The sequence below is a fragment of the Camelina sativa genome, chromosome 17 (assembly GCF_000633955.1).
Source record: "Camelina sativa cultivar DH55 chromosome 17, Cs, whole genome shotgun sequence".
Classification (NCBI taxonomy): Eukaryota; Viridiplantae; Streptophyta; class Magnoliopsida; order Brassicales; family Brassicaceae; genus Camelina; species Camelina sativa.
This window is the reverse complement of record NC_025701.1, coordinates 16,875,784-16,895,069: the sequence shown is the minus strand read 5'-3', so window position 1 is coordinate 16,895,069 and position 19,286 is coordinate 16,875,784. Positions and strand designations below refer to the sequence as shown.

Genomic DNA, 19,286 nt, shown 5'->3' with positions numbered 1-19,286 from the left:
ATACTTGTGAGAATCAAAATTACACAAACACAGCTAGATCCAATTTTTGTGAACATATAAAAGAGCCAGGGAAGCTTTATTAAGACTAATAAATAAAAATATTGAGAGAGGTACATGTAACAATGAACGGCTGCTTCCTAAAAGAACCTAAAGCCATTACAAAATGAATATCAATCAAAATTAAATCTCATCATGTGATCTCATTTTTTAATAGTATGGATAATATATCTTATGTTATATTTATATATGAAACATCATCTCCTCCTACGCTTCTGCTCAGATACCGCATCTGGAATCAAAATCTCCATGCATCAACTATAGGAATGAACAAAGTCAGTAAGCCGAGACCGATGAGGTTAACCCGTAGCCATTACGGTGGAGCTTCTGCCATCTCCACGCCGTCTCAAGACTCTGTTTGAGATTAGTGTGCTTAGCTGTCCAATTAAGTTCCTTCCTGATCTTGCTTGGGTCACTGTAAACCTCGGCGTAATCACCTGCACGTCTAGGCAAGTACTCGATCTTGATCTCAACACCAGTTGCTTTCTTGCACGCTTCAACAAACTCTTTCACCGAGCTACCTACTCAAACACACACAGCAAAAAGAAACAGTCTTTAAATCCATTTGCTAAACAGTAGGAGTTTTTCTTCAGTACAGTACTGATGTACGCCAAAAGTCAATACTCATACCTTTCCCGGTACCAACATTGTAGATTCCGACTTTGCGGGGTTTTGCCTTTTGAAGAGCTTTAACATGAGCATCAACCAAGTCAGTGACATCAATGTAATCCCGTACGCAAGTTCCATCACCTGTTTTGTAGTCTGTTCCTTTGATCTGGGGATAAATCAAAGAAAAAGAAAAGTTCAATGAAGGTCTATGATTAGAGAAGACTGAAAGCTTAGCTTATACCCACGTGAATGTAACAAGTAGACTAATTTAAATCTTTGCTTTAATAAAGAAAACTCAAGGAATAAGTTGTCTCAATTATGTATTTTTGCTCAGCTGGTAAACTACTTATCAGCTTTTTGGCAAACATTTTTTAACATGTTCTACAGCATGTGCCATCCCCTAAATATACCAAAAACAAAAAAGACAGAACTTTTCAAAGAATCTAATAGTGCCAATCTGTGATGACTGTCCAAAGAATAAAAGAGTCAAGACCCTGTCCAAAACTGAAAGTGAAAAGCTCCGAGAAAACATGATTAACTTCAGAAAAAGTTCCTCAACTGAAGAAAGTGATTACCTGTAGGCCAGGCATGATACCACGTGCTGCATCAAAGCAAGCACCGGAGATGCGTCCATGCTCTCGGAGCTCAGGCCTTGGGGCTTCACCCAATCTACCCTCTGGATCGGATCCAATCACATTGAAATATCTGGATATTAGTAGAAATAGAACTTTGTCAATCTCAGGGAAAGTTAAGAGAAAATGCACAATACCACTAGATAAACTTAGAAGAGTATCAATAAAACCAACCTTAAGATCATAACTGCCATATCTGAGTTCTTCGAGAAATCCAAAATGATATCTTCTGCCATCTTTTTGGCCTTACCGTATGGATTGATTGGCACCTGAATTGACAATGTTTATGGGGTTAGAGTGCATAGAAGAATTACTGTGGCTATAACTATAAATCAGTTGACAAAAAAAATTTCACCTGTGGAGTTTCCTCTGTAATTGGCATAACATCAGGCTCCCCATACGTTGCACAAGTACTTGAATATATCAAAGTCTTTACTCCATGAGCAGCCATTGTCTCTAATACAACCAAAGTATTTGATGTAATATTGTGATAATACCTGTAATTGGCAGAACAAAAAATTACTTGTTTCAGATTCATCATATATTTACACAGGGAAAAGTTGCTCAATGTACTCACTTAAGAGGGAATTGTGTGCTTTCCCCAACATATGCAACAGCGGCAAAATGCATCACAGCGTCAAAGGCGTTTTCTGTGAATATCTTATTGACAGCCTTTGCATCTCCAAGATCAGCATAAATAAATTGAAGCCTTCCAGGTTCAGGAAACAGTTCTTGCAAAATCTTGACTGCGCCAAGATTCCCACGTGATAGATTGTCCTGTTAAACAGAGAGAGAGAGAGAGATTTAATTAATTGTGATATCGACATTTACAATAAAGCTGAACAAAGAAACCTGAATCTATGTAAGCCAAAGAAAGATACCACAATGGTCACTCGGTATGATTCCTTTAGAAGCCTTAGAGCTGCATGTGAACCGATATACCCAGCACCACCAGTGACTAAAACATGTGTAACCCCTGGCTCATGTAGAGAAAACTGCAAACACAGAACAACAAAAATGAAAGAAACTTGAGCAATGTTTCACCAGTAACATCCTTCTTTCTCTAACAACTCAAGCAAAGGACAGTAAGGAGTTATACCACGCTCGGAGTATTGAACGTAGGAGATTGCTTGAGCATGAAAATGCACAAAGCTGTAAGAGAAGCTGTCAAAAGAATCTTTCCCAAGTAATTGTTTTTCTTCTTGGGGTCTGCATAATCCAGCCCTGCATTCCCAACATCAGCAAGATCTGTCTGTTAATATATACATTATAATTATTAAAAAAAACCACAAAAGACTCACACTTTGAAGCTCTAAACCCCACAAAAAATTATGTCATCCACCAACCTAAATTTTCAAACTAAATTCTCAAAAATTTCAGAGCTAACTGAAAATGACAACACATTGATCCTTCCCCAAGTGAAATCAATAGCAAGGATCAAGAGTAAAATCACACCTCCAAGAGACATAGATCTGTTCTGCCTCCCTTGGCTTCTTGCTCGACCAAAATTAAACATATTGATTCACTTAAAAGCTCGCCGGAAACAAACACTAGATGTAAAGTTGATTCAGCAACGCCCTAAATCACCTGAAAAAGACCAAACCTTAAATTCTTTTCCACAAAAAACCCCCAAAAAAACTGAGAACTATCTGTAAAAAAAAAAAACAACCTTAGCCAGAGAACTCAAACATAAAAATGCAAAGGAGGAAATGAGTAGTTCAGATAACATAGATGAGAGAATGATTCACCCTGGGGAAAACAAGAACCAAACGATGAGGAAAAAACCTTAGAAATTAACTGATGAGAAGCTACAACGCAATTTAAAGATGAGAGAAGCCTCAAATCTTTTTGCCGGAAACCTTATTTGAATTAAAACACTTGGGAATTAGTATTAAAAAAAAAAAAAAAAACCCTAGATTGGGAAACTCTTGCCGGAGCAATGTCGGTCCCATGACAAATGACAAATGCAGAGCAAAAAAAAAAAAAACATAATTTATTTAATAAAGACTAACCCAAAGTGAAAATTCACCAACGAAAAGATCCTGATTTCATCAAAACTCAAAGAGAGTGAAATAGAAAACTGTATGCGAGATAGTAACTCATAAGAAGAAGCAGAAACGGAAGAAGAAGAATGAAATAAAACGTAGTGTGGCTAAATTATGCATAAATCTAAGACTTTTTATGAAGAAAAAAAAAACGAATAAGGAGGGACCTATAAAGAAACGGACATGGAAGAAGAAAACAAAAGAGAGGGGGAGCATTAATGGCGGCTCACGTGTATCAACAGCAGCAGGGCTTTGTGTGTGCAGAGAGCAGAGAGAACAGAGACTAACCAACCACAATTCGAGGAAGATGATAAGCGAAAAGAGAGAGAGAGAGAGAGAGAGAGAGAGGATTCGACTTTTCTTTGTGGGTTCTGTGAAAGATTCAATTTTTATCAGAGAGAGAGGGGAAACGTACGATGAAGAAAGAGGGTAGTAGTGGTGCGTGCGACCTCGATCGAAGGCGCGTTCCGGTGAGGGGCTACGAAGAGAGAGAGAGAGAGAGATGGCGGAAATTTCTCGGTTAATAAGAAAAATAAAGTAACGAGAGGAATTAGGAAGATATTAAAAATGTATATATTTGACTTTTCTGTCAGCTTTTTATTTTTCTTTCTCTTTAGATTCTTTTGATATCAACATGACATGTAGCAAGAATGATGGCTCGGACCAGTTATTACTTTTTTGTATTTTTTTTATTAAAACTTTAATTCCACCGGTTAAATTTTGTTTATGGCATATTTTATTGAAATAAATATTGTGCATAAGTGGTTAGTTCTATCGCATTTTTTCTATCACTTGCTTGGTATGAGTTTTTTTGGACCAAATTCAAGTGGTCATATATATTCACGATGTTACGATACTTCTCATTTGAACTTGATTGTGATGGTCAGATGTGTGTTTATGGTGGAAGGTTTCTTAAGTATTATATATATGTTGACGGTTCCTCGTATTCTTTTGGTTGAATTTTCATTACACATTTTTTATAGTATAAATGGTTTTATCATGGGTCAAAATGTGGCATGACTGAGATGTACCAAACTATACGAGTTCGATTGTAAGTTATGATAAAAACCCAACTTTGTCAAATCATAACATTCAAAAACAAATTTCGTTATCGAAATGTACCAAAAAAAGTTGAAAAAACTGTGACCAGAGAGAAATCACGAGACTTCTTGCTCCCCATTCATTTACATTTTCTAGCTTTACTTACTTTTCAAGACTTTAACAAATATTGTAATTTTATTATTAGACAAAAAAAAAGAATTTTAATAAAATATTTATGTACTACAACAGAATGTGATCTAAATTTTGTAGTTGAAACAAAATGTGTGTTAACATATGAAACGAAGTAAAAAAAAAAAAAGATCTTTCAAAATATGTGAACAAATACTATTTGTATTATAGTATGGAAATTTATTATTGGTTGCAAGATTTGTAACTATTGAAAATAACAATACATTAGAATAGAAATAATTGAAAGGGTTATTGTCTGGGGAAGAGCTAGCTGCTAGCTTTTGTAGGGGAGAGGGGAAAAGCACGATCAGCCAATAGGATTGTCGCACTTGTTGCGGCTACGATAACTCTGCGTGGAGACCAACTCCTTCGTGCTGACATGTCGGCCAGATTTTTTGTTTTTAACTGGTTTTTGTGACTTTACAAGCCCATTAATTAATATGGAATAGAAAACATATTACTATTGTTATTTCTGAATTCTGATATATTATCTATGTATCGTTTAATCTGTTTACATACTGTTATTTCTGAAACTCAGTTTAAAATGGTTTTGTGACCACACTTTACAAATCTCCTATATATCCCCTATATAACAAAATGTAAGTACATAACTTTTTTTAGACTATATAATTTTTATAAATTGATTACAAAATAGGTTATAGATTAAATATAGGTTGGTTACCTAAAATGTTATAAATTAATTAGTCAATTTGTGGCCTATATAAATACACTTATTAATATTTCAAAGAATCCTCTTAAAGAGAATATTGCAATGATTTATAAAATTTTCAAAATAAAATCTATTCCATATATTGTTACAAAATATATACTGTTAGGCGTAAAAAAAAAAAATCTTGGCAATTTATCACACTTAATCATAATTTCCAAGATCTTATTGTGTAGTTAAAAATAAAATCTTACATAAGCACGGATCATATTAAGCATATGATTTAACATAATGTTTAGCATATAATTTTATTGCATAATGTTTTATCAAAAAAAACTTTTAAAACAATCATGTAAATTATTTTTTATTCTAAAATTAGAATATAAATAAAAAGAATATCACAGTTTTTACCATCTTTTAAGTGTTAATTTTCTTATTGTTCTTTTTTTTAATGTTAAATTATATTCAAAGAAAAAATAAACGTTTTACAGCAGTTTTTATAAACTGATGTTTACATACTTAAACTTTTTGAAAAAGAAAAGAAAAAAATCAATAGTATCAGTTGAACCTTGAGGCCAGCCAAGCTAGAATGAGGGTGTCATCCTTGTCTGGCATTGTGTTTATCCTGTTACGGATGTTTTTGTCTATGATCTTCACTAGCTTCTCCACCGATGAGGATGGTTCTCCATGCCTCCTATCAGTTCTCTCCCGTCAAATTGAGTGGATAACATTCTGAAAAACATAATTCAATAAGAACCATTGTGTATTGTCCAACTCTGTCCCCATAAGCATGTGTATCACCTGCATCCAATTCGTTGTGTACTTGTCCGTGATTAGTCTTTTCACCAACGACTCCCAAAGCTGCTGCGTGAACGAACATAGAAAGAACAAATGCTCTCGTGTCTCCATCGGATGATTGCAGAACACACAACTTGTGTTTGCGGTTGTGTTCCAGTTTACCATTCGTTCCCCTGTTGCGAGTCTGTTTTTCACCAACAGCCAAGTGAGAAAAGCAAATCATGGGGTTGCATGAGCGAACCAAATACTCGAGCCTCCTCCATTAATGGATGCGTTCCATGGATGTGTAACCAGGTGTCCTTCATTCGAAAGGTCTTATGATAAGTGTTACCTTTCCGCTTCTATAGAGAAACATCTTGTCTGTTATGAACACGTTTCAAGACGTTTCCGGTGAAGTTCTTCTTCAACCAAGCTGAGGAGCTCATTCCAATACCGTCTACGGCGAGTCTGGTCCATTGCTTCAGCTACCGTACTTGAGATTGGTATTCCCATAGTTAAACAACCACGATCCCCAGCTTTCTCATATAGACGGCCCAGAGAACTCCAGTCATCAAACCAGAATGAAGTGGACTCACCATTGTAAACCTCTATGCGGTGAAACTGTTTTGCTAGGTCCCTGTACTTCAGAAGCTTCTTCCATATCCAGGATCCAGCAACGGTATTATCTTTTTCTGACCAGAAAGAACCACTGCAAATGAGGTAACGGTGGATCCAGTTAACCCATAGTGAATTCTTGGCAGAGAGGATTCTCCAAATCAACTTGAGGACACTCACATTATTAGCCTCATGTAATGAACAAAGCCCCAAACCACCCTCAGACTTAGGGAGACAAACCTCTGACCATGCAACCTTAGTCTTCTTAGCATTCAGAGAAGGACCAGACCACAGAAACGCTGAACACAGTTGATCAATTTCGCGAATGCAGGCTCGTGGAAGTCTAAATGCAGAAATCCAAAAGTTTGTAATGCTGAAAATGATAGAGCGGAGAAGCTGTAGACGTCCAGCAAACGAGAGTGTTCTAGCCGTCCAAGAGTTTATCTTCGAACGTATTTGTTCAATCAGAGGGCGATAGTCTGCAGAGGACATGCGCTTTGGGAGGAGTGGGAGGCCGAGATACCGAATCGGTAAAGAGCCAGAAGCAAAGGGGAATTACTGAAGGATCTCGCTTTTCTGATCAGTGGAGACACCAGCCATAAATAAAGTTGATTTCTCCAAACTAATATTCAGTCCTGAATGAACTGCAAAATCATCAAAGACACTCACAGTACACCTTGAATAGATGTCTTATCTCCATGGACAAAGACCATCAGATCGTTGGCGAAGCATAAATGAACTTAGAAAATTTTGGGAATGATAATAGTAAACTTTTTGGCAATAATAGCCAAACAAAGCATGTGTAAGAATTCATGTCACATTTACAGTTAGCATGAGTGAAAAAAAAAAGTATACAGTGTTTTGCTCCGATTATGATATAACAACGATATAAACAGAATCGTTCGTTTTTAGTTGGGCAATTGGTTAATTGTAAAGACCAACTATTATACACAGATTTAATGTGCAAATAAAAATAGAGAGACGAGTTGGAAGAGGAGATGCAAAGGAAGTTATATGCAACGCAGTTCAGAAACTTAGAGCTGATATGTTAGTAATTGGCACACATGACTACGGCTTCATCAAAAGGTACAAGGGCGTAAGCCACTAATCTTTTTATAAGACACACCAAATATTTTGATTTAATGGGTTATTTGATATGGTTTTGGTGTATTTTGATAGGGCATTGCTAGGGAGTATGAGCCAGGGGCGGACCTACTTAGGAAGTAGATGGGTCACCTGACCTGGGTAAACTAGATAAATAGTTTGTTTTTACATATAATTACATAAAATTTCAGTAGCACAGATGGTAAATTCTGCACTGTTGACCTTCCCACACCCGAGTTCAAACCTCCAATATGACAAAATTTTAGTTTTTCCCTATAACTGACCTCCCTCAATTTTTATCCTGGGTCCGCTGCTGGTATGAGCGAGTATTGCGCGAAACGAGTCAAGTGTCCTGTGACTATCGTCAAGAAGCAACCTCAAGATAATTGATCAGCTTATTATGATATCATGATATCTCTTTATAATTGTATATGTTTCAAAGCAATTGTTGTAACATTTGATTTAATCAATCTTCGTATGTAATAATGCAATTATGAATACATGATGGGTTTAAGAATAGTAATGGTACAGTATGACGGGGAAAAAAAAATTGTGGATATTTTTAGCAATTTTTTTCTAATTATACAAAAAAAGTCTGTGTTAATTTTTTTTATTTGTTAAGAAATGTAAAAGAATCTGTATATATAGAAATATAATACCTTGGGTGTTTTTTTTTAAATACCTTGGGTGTTTTAAATATAAATGTTTGCGAAACAAAAAGGATTTTAAAGAAATACTAAAAAGGCAGGAAAAAATCAATAGAAACAACAAAAATGTATGTCAGGATAGAGGGTCCAATACTAGCATGGCATGATTACATGCTATAGCGCCACGTACATGTTTTGGTGTTGGCTTTTTTAAAATATCTCAAAACGACAGCGTACGATGTGAACCGGCCTTCTCCCCTAACGTAACCCCATTGTAAATGCGCTGTCTCCTCTTCTCCCTTCTTCTTTTTGTCGGTTACATTACAATTTGAACTCAAAAATATCTCACGATTTTGATTTGTGAAGTTTCATTTGTGAAACCGTATTGGTGTATTTCGCATTTTGGTGATCTTTAGTTTTTCTTTATGCAGTTTAGTGACTATATTAATAATTCAAACCAAACCATGGAAAGAAAGATTGAAAAAACGAACATTTATGTGAGAGTTTCTTCTTTTGCAAACTCACTTAACGATAAAAACAGAAAATTCATGTTATCACTTTGTGGATATATAGAAGAATAATCAGTAATTATCGTATGCCCACTAATTACAAAGCAAATTATAAAATGATCAAAAGCTCTCAAATATCTTCCAAAAAAAACAAAAAAAACACGAACAACAAGTTTCCCTTATTTGGGCTTAGTACTTTATTTCTTAACCAGAGTATTCCATTAGGTTAAGAATAGAACTTTTAGTCTGGGAAACCTCTTTCCCCTTACCGTTTTCAACTGTTTAGTGATTAAAAGTGCTCTTTCTAGATCTAATCTTCAAGTTCTCTAGGGTTTGTTCTTGGCTCCTAAGTGTTCATCTTGGTCTCCATCAGTAAGCTCTTCTGGTCGGGCCTATGTTTTTCTACTAATTGAAGTCTCTGTGTTTGTTTCTCGATATCCCTTTTGTCAAAATCCATCAAAGCTTGGGAGTTGTCATGTCGTTTGCCATGGATAAAGCGATGCTGGCAATGTCTTTAGAAGAGGAGGAAGAAGATCTTCCATTCGTGATGCTGGATTTCCCAGAATACATGTCTATGGAGAGAAACACTCTTAGCTTGGTTGGCCGCACTCTAAACCCAGCCAAGCAATCCATGAAGAATCTGATTCGTGATATGCCTAGGAAGTGGCAAAAAATAGGAAGAATGAGGGGTGTGGCTGCCGAAAGGTTCCAATTCATTTTCAATTCGGAGCACGACCTAGAAGAGATTTTGGCTAAGGGTACACACACATACAACGACTGGTCTACTGTGGTCGATAGATGGTATGAAAACCCCCCTTCAAACTACCTTCAAGTTTTTCTGGTGTGGGTACAAATCTGGAACCTTCCAATTAATTATTACACTGCCAAAGCCATCACTGCTATAGGAGAGCTTCTGGGTGAAGTAAAAGAAGTGGCTTTTCATTCGTCAAAAGCTCAAGTTCAACAGTTTGTCCGAGTGCAGGTTATATTTGATGTGGCTCGTCCTCTTCGTAGATCAAAGGTTCTCTCCTTGCCAAAAGGGGGATCAGCCACTGTGAGATTCTAGTACGAGAGAGTTCAGAAGAGATGTTATGAATGCCAGCGCCTTACGCATAAGAACACATAGTGTCCTCTTCTTACAAAAAAAGAGGAGGCGACAGTGGAAGCAAAAAGGAAAGAAGTCTCCACTCTGCAATCAACAAAATCGCTTTTTCTGAAAAAGTCGGATCTGCTCTTCGGTGTGATGCGGGAAGATCAAGTTGGACTTGATCCCCTAACAGGAAGACAGAGAATTGCTCAAGATGTTCTGGAAGGGATGAGGCAGTACTTGTTGGCTGAAAATAATGAAGATTGGCTTTTAAAAGCAGAAAGAGTAAAAAAATCTTTTGGTGATGTGGAGAGAGATCCAATTGCAAGGAAAACTGTCTTGAGGCTGGAGCAACCACTGGTTGTGCATCATGATTTAAACAAGGATAAGGGGCATGTCTTTGACTTCTCCAAATGCCCTGAGCAGAATGTTCATTAGAAAGTACCCCCAAAAGCCCAAAGCTGAAGGTGGCTGCTATAAAAGCTAATGAGAGAGAGACGTGGTTAATGGAGGAAGATCAGTATGGCATCAATGCTGGAACGGGTTCTTTCCTAGCACTTTCTCAGCCCTTTCAGGATAGTGCAACGGGGTTTAGTCCTGGTTTCTATGAAGCTGGACCATCCGGCACTAATCCTAAAAAGGTCAAAAATCGAAACAGACCTCCTAAGAAGTTCAGGAGTCCGAAGCCCAAAGAGTCTCAACCATCTGGACCTAATCCGAGCTTACAAATTGGTCTTCAGGCTGGGGTCAAGGAGAAACGAAAAGCAGCTTATCATGGAAATGGCGCTGCAAAGATTCTAAAGCATATCCCTATGGAGGTGGTCCCAAAGGAGGTACCGCCCAATGCTTAATGAACATTCTCAGTTGGAATTGTCAAGGCTTGGGACGGTCTCAAGACTTGACAGTTCAGCGTCTCAAGGAATTGCGTAAAAAACACTTCCCTGAGATTTTGTTTTTGATGGAGATAATGCAAGGTAAAGATAATCTGGTGGATGTACAATGTTTGTTAGGGTACGATCAGCTCTATAGAGTGGATCCGGTTGGTAAATGCGGTGGTTTAGCTATATTTTGGAAGAATAGTGTAAAGTTGGAGGTGAGCTTCTCGGATAAAAATCTGGTTGATGTTCATGTACAGTTTAGAACAACATATTTTTTCTTATCGTGTGTTTATGGGGATCCGGATGCTAGTAAGAGAAGCAGTGTTTGGGAACGCTTATCTCGCATTGGTGTGAGAAGGAAAGAGTGTTGGTGTATGATAGGAGATTTCAACACTATTCTCCATAATGGGGAGAAGATTGGGGGACCTAGGAGAGCTGATAATTTCTCAAAGTTGCTTGAAGTCTGTGAAATGGTAGAACTTGACAGTTCCGGGAATTGTTTCTCTTGGGCGAGAAGAAGAGGTATCTACTGGATCCAATGCCAGCTTGATAGGTCGTTTGGGAATAAAAACTGGTTTGATGTATTTCCAACCTCCAAGAGTTTCTGGATCTTAGGGGTTCCGATCTTAGACATGTTCTGTTAAGACTATCTTCTGCTCAATCATCAGTAAAGGGGCAATTCCGGTTTGACAGAAGGGATCTTCGCAATCCAGAGGTTAAGAGAGTGATTATTCAAACCTGGAAACCCTCCCTTAGAAGTGCAGGCTTTCGGGTATCTCAAAGGATAAGAGACTGCAGAAAAGCTCTAAGTGGTTGGAAAAAAAAGAACTCTGTAAACTCGCTTTAGAAAATTCATCATCTGGAAAAAGTTTTAGAGAGAATTCAATCTGAAAGATGGCCGAATCTTCATCAAGTGCATATTCTCAAGAGGGAATTAGCAAGAGCCTACAGAGCTGAAGAGTATTATTGGAGACAAAGAAGCAGACAAAAATGGCTAAGGTCTGGGAATCGAAACTCCAAGTTTTTCCATGGTTCAGTCAAAGGGAATAGGTCTAGGATCCGGATTGAAAAATTGATGGACAGAAATGGTAAAGCTCAATTCTCTGAAGCGGATAAAGGAGGGGTCGCTGCAGATTATTTCACTGATCTCTTCCAGTTAGCCAATCCGGAGCCTTTCCAAGAATGGTTCTCAGACCTCCAGCCGAAAGTAACACAGAGGATGAATGAGGAACTAACATTCAAAGTTACTCCCGAAGAAATAAGGAAAGCGGTTTTCTCTATTGATGCGAGTAGTGCTCTTGGTCCAGATGGGATGTCTGCCAGTTTTTTCCAACAGTATATCACTGTCGGAGCTCAAGTTGTAAAAGAAGTACAGGGTTTCTTTCATAATGGTATCTTTCCGGCTGACTGGAACTTTACTCACATCTTCCTACTCCCAAAACTCCATCACCCGACTGAGATGAAAGATCTCCGATCTATCAGTCCGTGTAACATTCTATACAAGATAATTTCGAAGGCTTGGTAGCTAGGTTGCAGCCTTTTCTCTCTGAAATTGTATCTATTAACCAGTCGGCCTTTGTCCTTGAGAGACTAAACTCGGACAATATCATTGTGGCTCATGAAGTTGTGCATAGCTTGTGTGGAAGACAGGCCCTCTAGGATAACTCATGGCGGTCAAGACTGATATGTCCAAGGCTTATGACAGGGTGGAATGGACTTACCTTAGGTCACTGCTAGGAGCACTTGGATTTCATGTCAGATGGATCGATTGGATCATGAGTTGTGTGAGCTCAGTAACCTATTCTGTACTCATAAATGACCAACCATTTGGATTCATTTCACCAAAAAGAGGTTTAAGACAAGGAGATCCTCTATCCCCTTTCCTCTTTGACTTATGTACGGAAGGCATGACTCACCTACTCAACAAGGCGCAGAGACAAGGAAAGATTGAAGAAGTAAAATTCAATGCTGGTGGTCCAGAAGTTCATCACTTGTTATTCGCAGACGACAGCCTCTTCATGTGCAAAGCCACTCTGAACCAAAGCCACAAATTACAAGAGATTCTGCAGAGATATGGTGAGACTACTGGACAGGTCATCAATTTACAAAAGTCCTCCATAACCTTTGGAATTAATGTCAGTCCGGGACTAAAGTGTGGCATCAAGAACAAGATGGGGATCCATAAGGAAGGTGGTGCAAGCTCATACCTTGGAATGCCTGAATGTTTCACTGGACCAAAGGTTCAATTGCTAAGCTACTTAAAGGACAGAGTCAAAGCGAAGATGCACTCATGGTATGCAAAAGCTCTGTCTCAGGGAGGCAAAGAAGTGTTAATCAAATCGGTTGCTTTAGCAATGCCCGTGATTGTGATGTCATGTTTCAAGCTCCCGAAGACGACATGCTCTAATCTTGCAAGTACAATGGCCGACTTCTGGTGGAACAATCAAGAGCATGTGAACAAGATTCATTGGCAGAGCTGGGAAAGGTTGTGTTTGCCTAAAGATCTTGGTGGAATGGGATTTAGGGACATCCCTACTTTTAATCAAGCTCTCCTTGCCAAACAAGCTTGGAGACTCCTTCAAAACCCCCCATTGTCTTTTTTCTCTGGTTTTAAAGAGTAAATACTATCCCACGACAGACTTAATGTCGGCCAAGTTGGGGGCCCGCCCTTCCTTTGCATGGAGGAGTATTTTGCACGGACGTGACCTTCTAATCACTAGTCTGGTTAAGAAGGTGGGCAATGGAAAAACCATCAGAGTTTGGATAGACAACTGGATAGAAGATGGAGAGATGAGACCCCCTTGGAGGCGAAATAGTGTTTTTAACCCAAACTTCAGGGTCTCAGATCTCATTGACAGGAGAAGAAGGAAATGGGATCCATAGAAACTTCAAGACAACTTCCTCCCCGGTGACATCCCGAGAATAATGAAGATCAAGCCGGTGATCGATAGTGAGGATTTCTTTGCTTGGAAATTCAACAAGAGTGGAGACTTCTCGGTAAAGTTGGCCTATTGGCTCGCATCGCAGTCCAAAAACATCTCTTTGAGATTGCAAGCACACCAACTGCCGTCAACTAACCCTTTGAAGTCTTTGGTGTGGAAAGTTCCAACTGATCCTAAGCTTTAAATTTTTCTATGGAAAATTCTTTCTGGGACTCTTCCGGTGGCTGATGCAATTAACAGAAGAGGTATCCATGTTGACTATGTATGCCAGATTTGTGGTAGTGATGGCGAAACAATCAACCACATTCTTTATGCTTGTCATGTGGCGAGACAAATATGGGCTTTAGCAGGGATCCTATCCCCAGAATTTGGTTTCCACAATGGTTCAGTTTTCTCAAATATCCACTATCTTCTACTAAATCAGGTCAATTATTTGTTGCCAGAGGATATAAGAAAATCCTTCCCGTGGGTCTTATGGAGAATTTGGAAGAACAGAAACAATGGGCTTGTTCGTTTGGCTGCCGCAGGTACCTGCGGCTGCGGCAGACGCAGGTATGGTTGTTTGTTTGCTTGCCGCAGGTACCTGCGTCATGACGCTGCGGCAAACGCTGCGACCTGCATCTAATATTTTTAAACGTTGTTTTAATTCAGCGGTTAAAAACATAAACGCAGCCGCTGCCGCTGCCGCAGCCGTCAGCGTCAACCAAACGAACAAGCCCAATGTTGCTTTCGAAGGTATGTGTTTTTCTCCTTTGGACACGGCGCTGAAAGCTAAGGAAGACTGGTTTGAGTGGGTAGAGGCTCAAAAAGTTGATGAACAGGGTGGTCCGCAGGTCGTCACTGAAATTGGGGTCGGTCAGGACACTAGTTCAAGGGGTATCTCTCAAGAAGGTAAATCTTGGTTACCCCCTCCTTTGAATTGGCTAAAGTGCAATATAGGCTCATCGTGGTCCAAACGAAACAACCTGGTTAATGGAGCCTGGGTCTTGAGAGATCAAACAGGTCATGTCCTATTACACAGCAGAAGAGCTTTCTCAAGGATAACTAACCGGGATGAAGCTCAGTTGACATGTCTAGTTTGGGCCATCGAGAGTATGAGTAGCCACAGAGTAGAGAAGGTGATTTTCGCCCTCCAAGACACTCTTTTGTTCAACGCTATTAACAGACCGAATGTGTGGCCTTCCTTCAGATATCAATCGGGGGAGGTAAAAGCAGTTTTAGATCACATCAAAGACTGGAAATTCTTTTTGGAAAACTCAACTTCAAACAGAGGAGCTTTGCTGATCGCTCAAAGCGTAACTACATATGGCAGATTGAACTCGTATGTTGCAAGGGAATTTCCCTCCTGGCTGCACTGCGTCTTTATGGAAGAAAGAATCATTCCTCCTGTTTGACTTTGAGTTTTGGTGTAGTTAAACTCGATTTTTTGGAAAGTCCTCCTGATGGTAAGGATGGTGACTTTTAGGTAGTATAAGGGGTGGTATGATGTCAAGCTAAACGCTGATACAGAATGTATAACAGAATGTGTAACAAAACTCTCTAATCATATATAACATCAGTTGTTCAAAAAAAAAAATGATCAAAAGCTCTTTTACAATATCTATTTTGTTGCGTAGTGGTGATGATTGATGTGTTTACCCACCTGTTGTTCTAACATGCTCAGCTCTCTCACATTCAACTTGTTTGGCATCGCTTTATTTTTATCTAATTAGTCCGAATGAATCAAATAATCATCGTCACACATGCATTGTTGATGGTAGTTAGTTGCATACTTGCATGCATATATATANATATATATATATATATATATATATATATATATATATATATATTCAAAAGAAATAGCTTTGAATTGGATCTAATAAACTAATTTTCTGGTGATTAATGAAATCAGAAAGTAATAGGTTTTTGTGTGTTTGACTTCATTACATTAGACAAAGTTTGTTATTGCATTTTTATGAAGCAAAGCGACCATGCACGTTGACTCTCTTATAATAGTATCGTTCTTCGTCTACCATACTACATGATACACTAGATTATGACCCGCGGTACACCGCGGAATAAGTTTTTTAAAAATTTTTGTTTTTGTTAATGTACTATTTTAATACTAATTTTGCTAATATACTCTTTTGTTAATTTTAATAATTTAATATATAAACCTTGGTATACTGAAGAATAACTTTTTTTTCCACAGAATAATTTTTGTTTATTATAATCTTAATTAAATCAGTTTGATTCGATATATTTTATATTGGTGTTGTTAAAACATTAAAATGAAAATTTAACACGTATTGAAATATCATATTAGTGATAGTTTATTTTTTAGTATTATTAATTCAGTCATGTAATGTCATATAACCCGTCATGTAATATAACTAATTTGTGTAATTTTGAAAATTTAATATGTTTAAATATTTATAATTTTAAACTTTTTATTAAATTTAGATATATCAGTTATAAATTATAAACTTCTTAAAATTTTATAATTTACTATATACATTAAATTTACTATATATATATGTTGAACACACACTTTTTATATTAATTGAGTAATATATATTTGTTTAAAAAAATTCAAATCAAAATATCTGAAGGAAAAATACACATTTTATTAACTTTATGTATTATATGATGATTCACTACATTTAAATTTTAAAATAAAAAAGAGATAACAAGAGAATAATTTTTTTAATGTGGAATAAATCTTCTAAATGTTTATATTAATTATAGAACATTATATATATGGATATTTAAAATATTTTAACTGTGCTTGGTTATAAGGATAGTAGATAAAGTTAAGTAAACTTGTTTGAATATGAATATAAGCATTAAATAGCATTCAATGTAAAAAAATTCCAAAATATTTTTGAGCAAACTGCTGCAAAAAAAGACTAGTATAGATTTCACCTTCTCTAATTTTATTTTGTTTATTTTTTGAAAAATATAAAATTAGCTCTGCGACATACAATTTTTCTATTTCTTCACGTCTCCTTTTGACTAAATTAGTCCTGTTGGGTGGCTTGAGATTACGACGCACACTTTATCCCCTTCACGTACGTTCGGCTCTAGTACACCTTTGTCTTGTCTCACTCTCTCAAGATTTTCTCTGCAGGTATTCAACCTTGAGGATCTTCTCGGTCCTCCTCAGCTCTAAAGAAAAAACACGGAAAAGCAGAGTCATACTTTGTGCTTTCCATTTCTTCGTTCATCTCAATGCTGAACTCTTTCTAATGTAGATCTTCTCAATCTACATCTCTAAAGAAAAAACACACGGACCTCTGCTTTTATATCTGAGTCATACTTTGTACTTTCCATTGCTTCATTCATCTCAATGCTGAACTCTTTCTAATGTAGGTTTTTGTGAACTCTTTCTAATGTAGTAGATCTTCTTAATCGACATCACGGACCTCTGCGTTTATATATGAGTCATACTTTGTACTTTCTATTTTTTCATTCATCTCAATGTTGAATTCTTTCTAATGTAGTAGATTTTTGTGAACGATAAAAATAAACAAATCAATTACAATGTAGAAAAATTGTGTGGAATTTTTTATATCAATTATGCGATAGTAAATGGATAATGTTTTCGGAAAAAAAATTTACATAGAAAATTATATTTAAAATACATGTCAAATGTACCAAATTAGTGTTTTTGGAATGAATATTAACATAACTTTGTAAAACTTATGGATTAAATAAAAAAATAAAAAATAAAAAATTACTATTTATAACAAATGAGTTAAGTTACTAAGAGTTTAGTGCATGATATTATTTCATAATTAATATGTTATTAATTTCTTCAATTAGAAAGATTTTAATGGAGCTGACTAATTGAATTGTCTACTCAATTAATGAAAGGGAAGGTTCAATGATTTTTAAAATGTGTTAAAATTAATGTTTATAAAAATTACAAATTTTTTTTGATATTTTTAAATGTTAAGTAGATGTATCAATCATGTGATAGTAAATTTTATTATAGAATAGTCAGATAATTTTGTTACTTTATATAATGAAAACAAGTTAAATACAATGTAGAAAAATTGTGCATAATTTTTTATATCAATTATGCGATACTAAATGGCTAATGTTTTTGGTAAAAGAACCCACATAGAAAATTAGATTTAAAAATACATGTCAAATGTATCAAAACTTTATATTAACATAATTTTGTAAAACTTATGTATTAAATAAATAAATAATATAACCGTGAGGTGAAAATTATGTATTAGACTTCGTTCGTTTTAGTTGGGCAATTGACCAATTGTTAAAATTATAGGTTTTATTGGACGAGAGACATGCATCACATGTGAGGTGAAATGAAAAACCAACAATTAGACTGCAACTAGAATTTTCAATCGTAGTCGTTTAGTCATTACTACAACGAAAATAAGTTTTTATTTCTTCATGAAGTTGATGTATAATCAAAGTCGAATTCAAACGATGAAACATATATTTAATATTTGTTTTTGATAACCTGAAACAAATTTATTATACTGTATGTCGCAAGCTACAAAATAATAGCTCAAAAAAATTGTGTCTATATATATTTATATATAGTTATTTTCTTTAGATTATATTATTCACAAATTTACTGTTCTTCTATCCACCAATTTTAGTAACAAAAAGAAAACTTCTGTGTTAATTTTTTTTATTCACATAATTTATTTGTTAAGAAATATAAAAGAATCTATATATATAATACCTTGATTGTTTTAAATATAAATTTTTGCGAAACAAAAAGGATTATAAAGAAATACTAAAAAGGCAGAATAAAGAGATCAATCAAAACAACAAAAATGTATGTCAGGATAGAGGGTCCAATACTAGCATGGCATGGTTACATGATATAGCGCCACGTACATGTTTTGGTGCTGGCTTTTTTAAAAAAATATCTTAAAACGACATCGTATGATGTGAACCGGCCTTCTCCCCTAATTGTAAATGTGCTGTCTCCTCTTCTCCCTCCTTTCTTTTTGTCGGTTACGCTGCAACTTTTGGACTAAAAAATATCTCCCGATTTTGATTTGTGAAACCGTATTGATGTACTTCGCATTTTGGTGATCTTTAGGCATTTTGGTGATCTTTAGTTTTTTTTTTTAATGCAGTTTAGTGACTATATTAATAATTCAAACCAAACCATGGAAAGAAAGATGGAAAAAGTCAAAAAAACAAATATTTATGTGAGAGATTCTTCTTTTGCAAACTCACTTTAAACGATAAAAACTGAAAATTCCTATGATCAGTTTGTGGATATATAGAAGAATAATCAATAATTATCGTATGCCCACTAATTACAAAGCAAATTATAAATTGATCAAAAGCTCTTTTACAATATCTTTTGTTGCTTAGTGGTGATGATTGATGTGTTTACCCACCTGTTCTAACATGCTCAACTCTATTACATTCAAGTTGTTTGGCCTCGCTCTAAGCCTCTAAATCAAATCGTCATCACACATTCATTGTTGAAGATAGTTGCATACTTGCATG

The 19,286-nt window shown here is 36.2% G+C and overlaps 1 protein-coding gene across 5 annotated transcripts; it reads right to left on the bottom strand.

Moving 5' to 3' along the window:
- LOC104757446 (UDP-arabinose 4-epimerase 1) lies at window positions 61–3,859 on the bottom strand. Of its 5 annotated transcripts, none has more exons than XM_010480186.2 (11): window positions 3,574–3,658; window positions 2,968–3,047; window positions 2,754–2,885; window positions 2,398–2,522; window positions 2,180–2,293; window positions 1,876–2,075; window positions 1,654–1,795; window positions 1,473–1,567; window positions 1,242–1,371; window positions 688–832; window positions 61–578 (listed from the first exon to the last, which is right to left on the bottom strand). In XM_010480186.2, the coding sequence occupies exons 3-11, from the start codon at window positions 2,812–2,814 to the stop codon at window positions 334–336; spliced, it is 1,257 nt and encodes a 418-aa protein (XP_010478488.1). In that variant the 5' UTR covers window positions 2,815–2,885; window positions 2,968–3,047; window positions 3,574–3,658; the 3' UTR covers window positions 61–333. The 5 variants fall into 5 exon arrangements, with proteins under 5 accessions (XP_010478488.1, XP_010478489.1, XP_010478491.1 ...); XM_010480187.2 differs by lacking the exon at window positions 3,574–3,658 and adding an exon at window positions 3,311–3,551; XM_010480189.2 differs by lacking the exons at window positions 2,968–3,047; window positions 3,574–3,658 and adding an exon at window positions 3,759–3,859.

Coding starts and splice junctions, on each gene's coding strand:
- LOC104757446 (XM_010480189.2), bottom strand. CDS start 2,814: ATGTTTAATTTTGGTCGAGCAAGAAGCCAAGGGAGGCAGAACAGATCT. Junction 2,076..2,179: donor CATACCGAGTGACCATTGTG/GTATCTTTCTTT, acceptor TCTGTTTAACAG/GACAATCTATCACGTGGGAA. Junction 1,796..1,875: donor AGCACACAATTCCCTCTTAA/GTGAGTACATTG, acceptor TGCCAATTACAG/GTATTATCACAATATTACAT.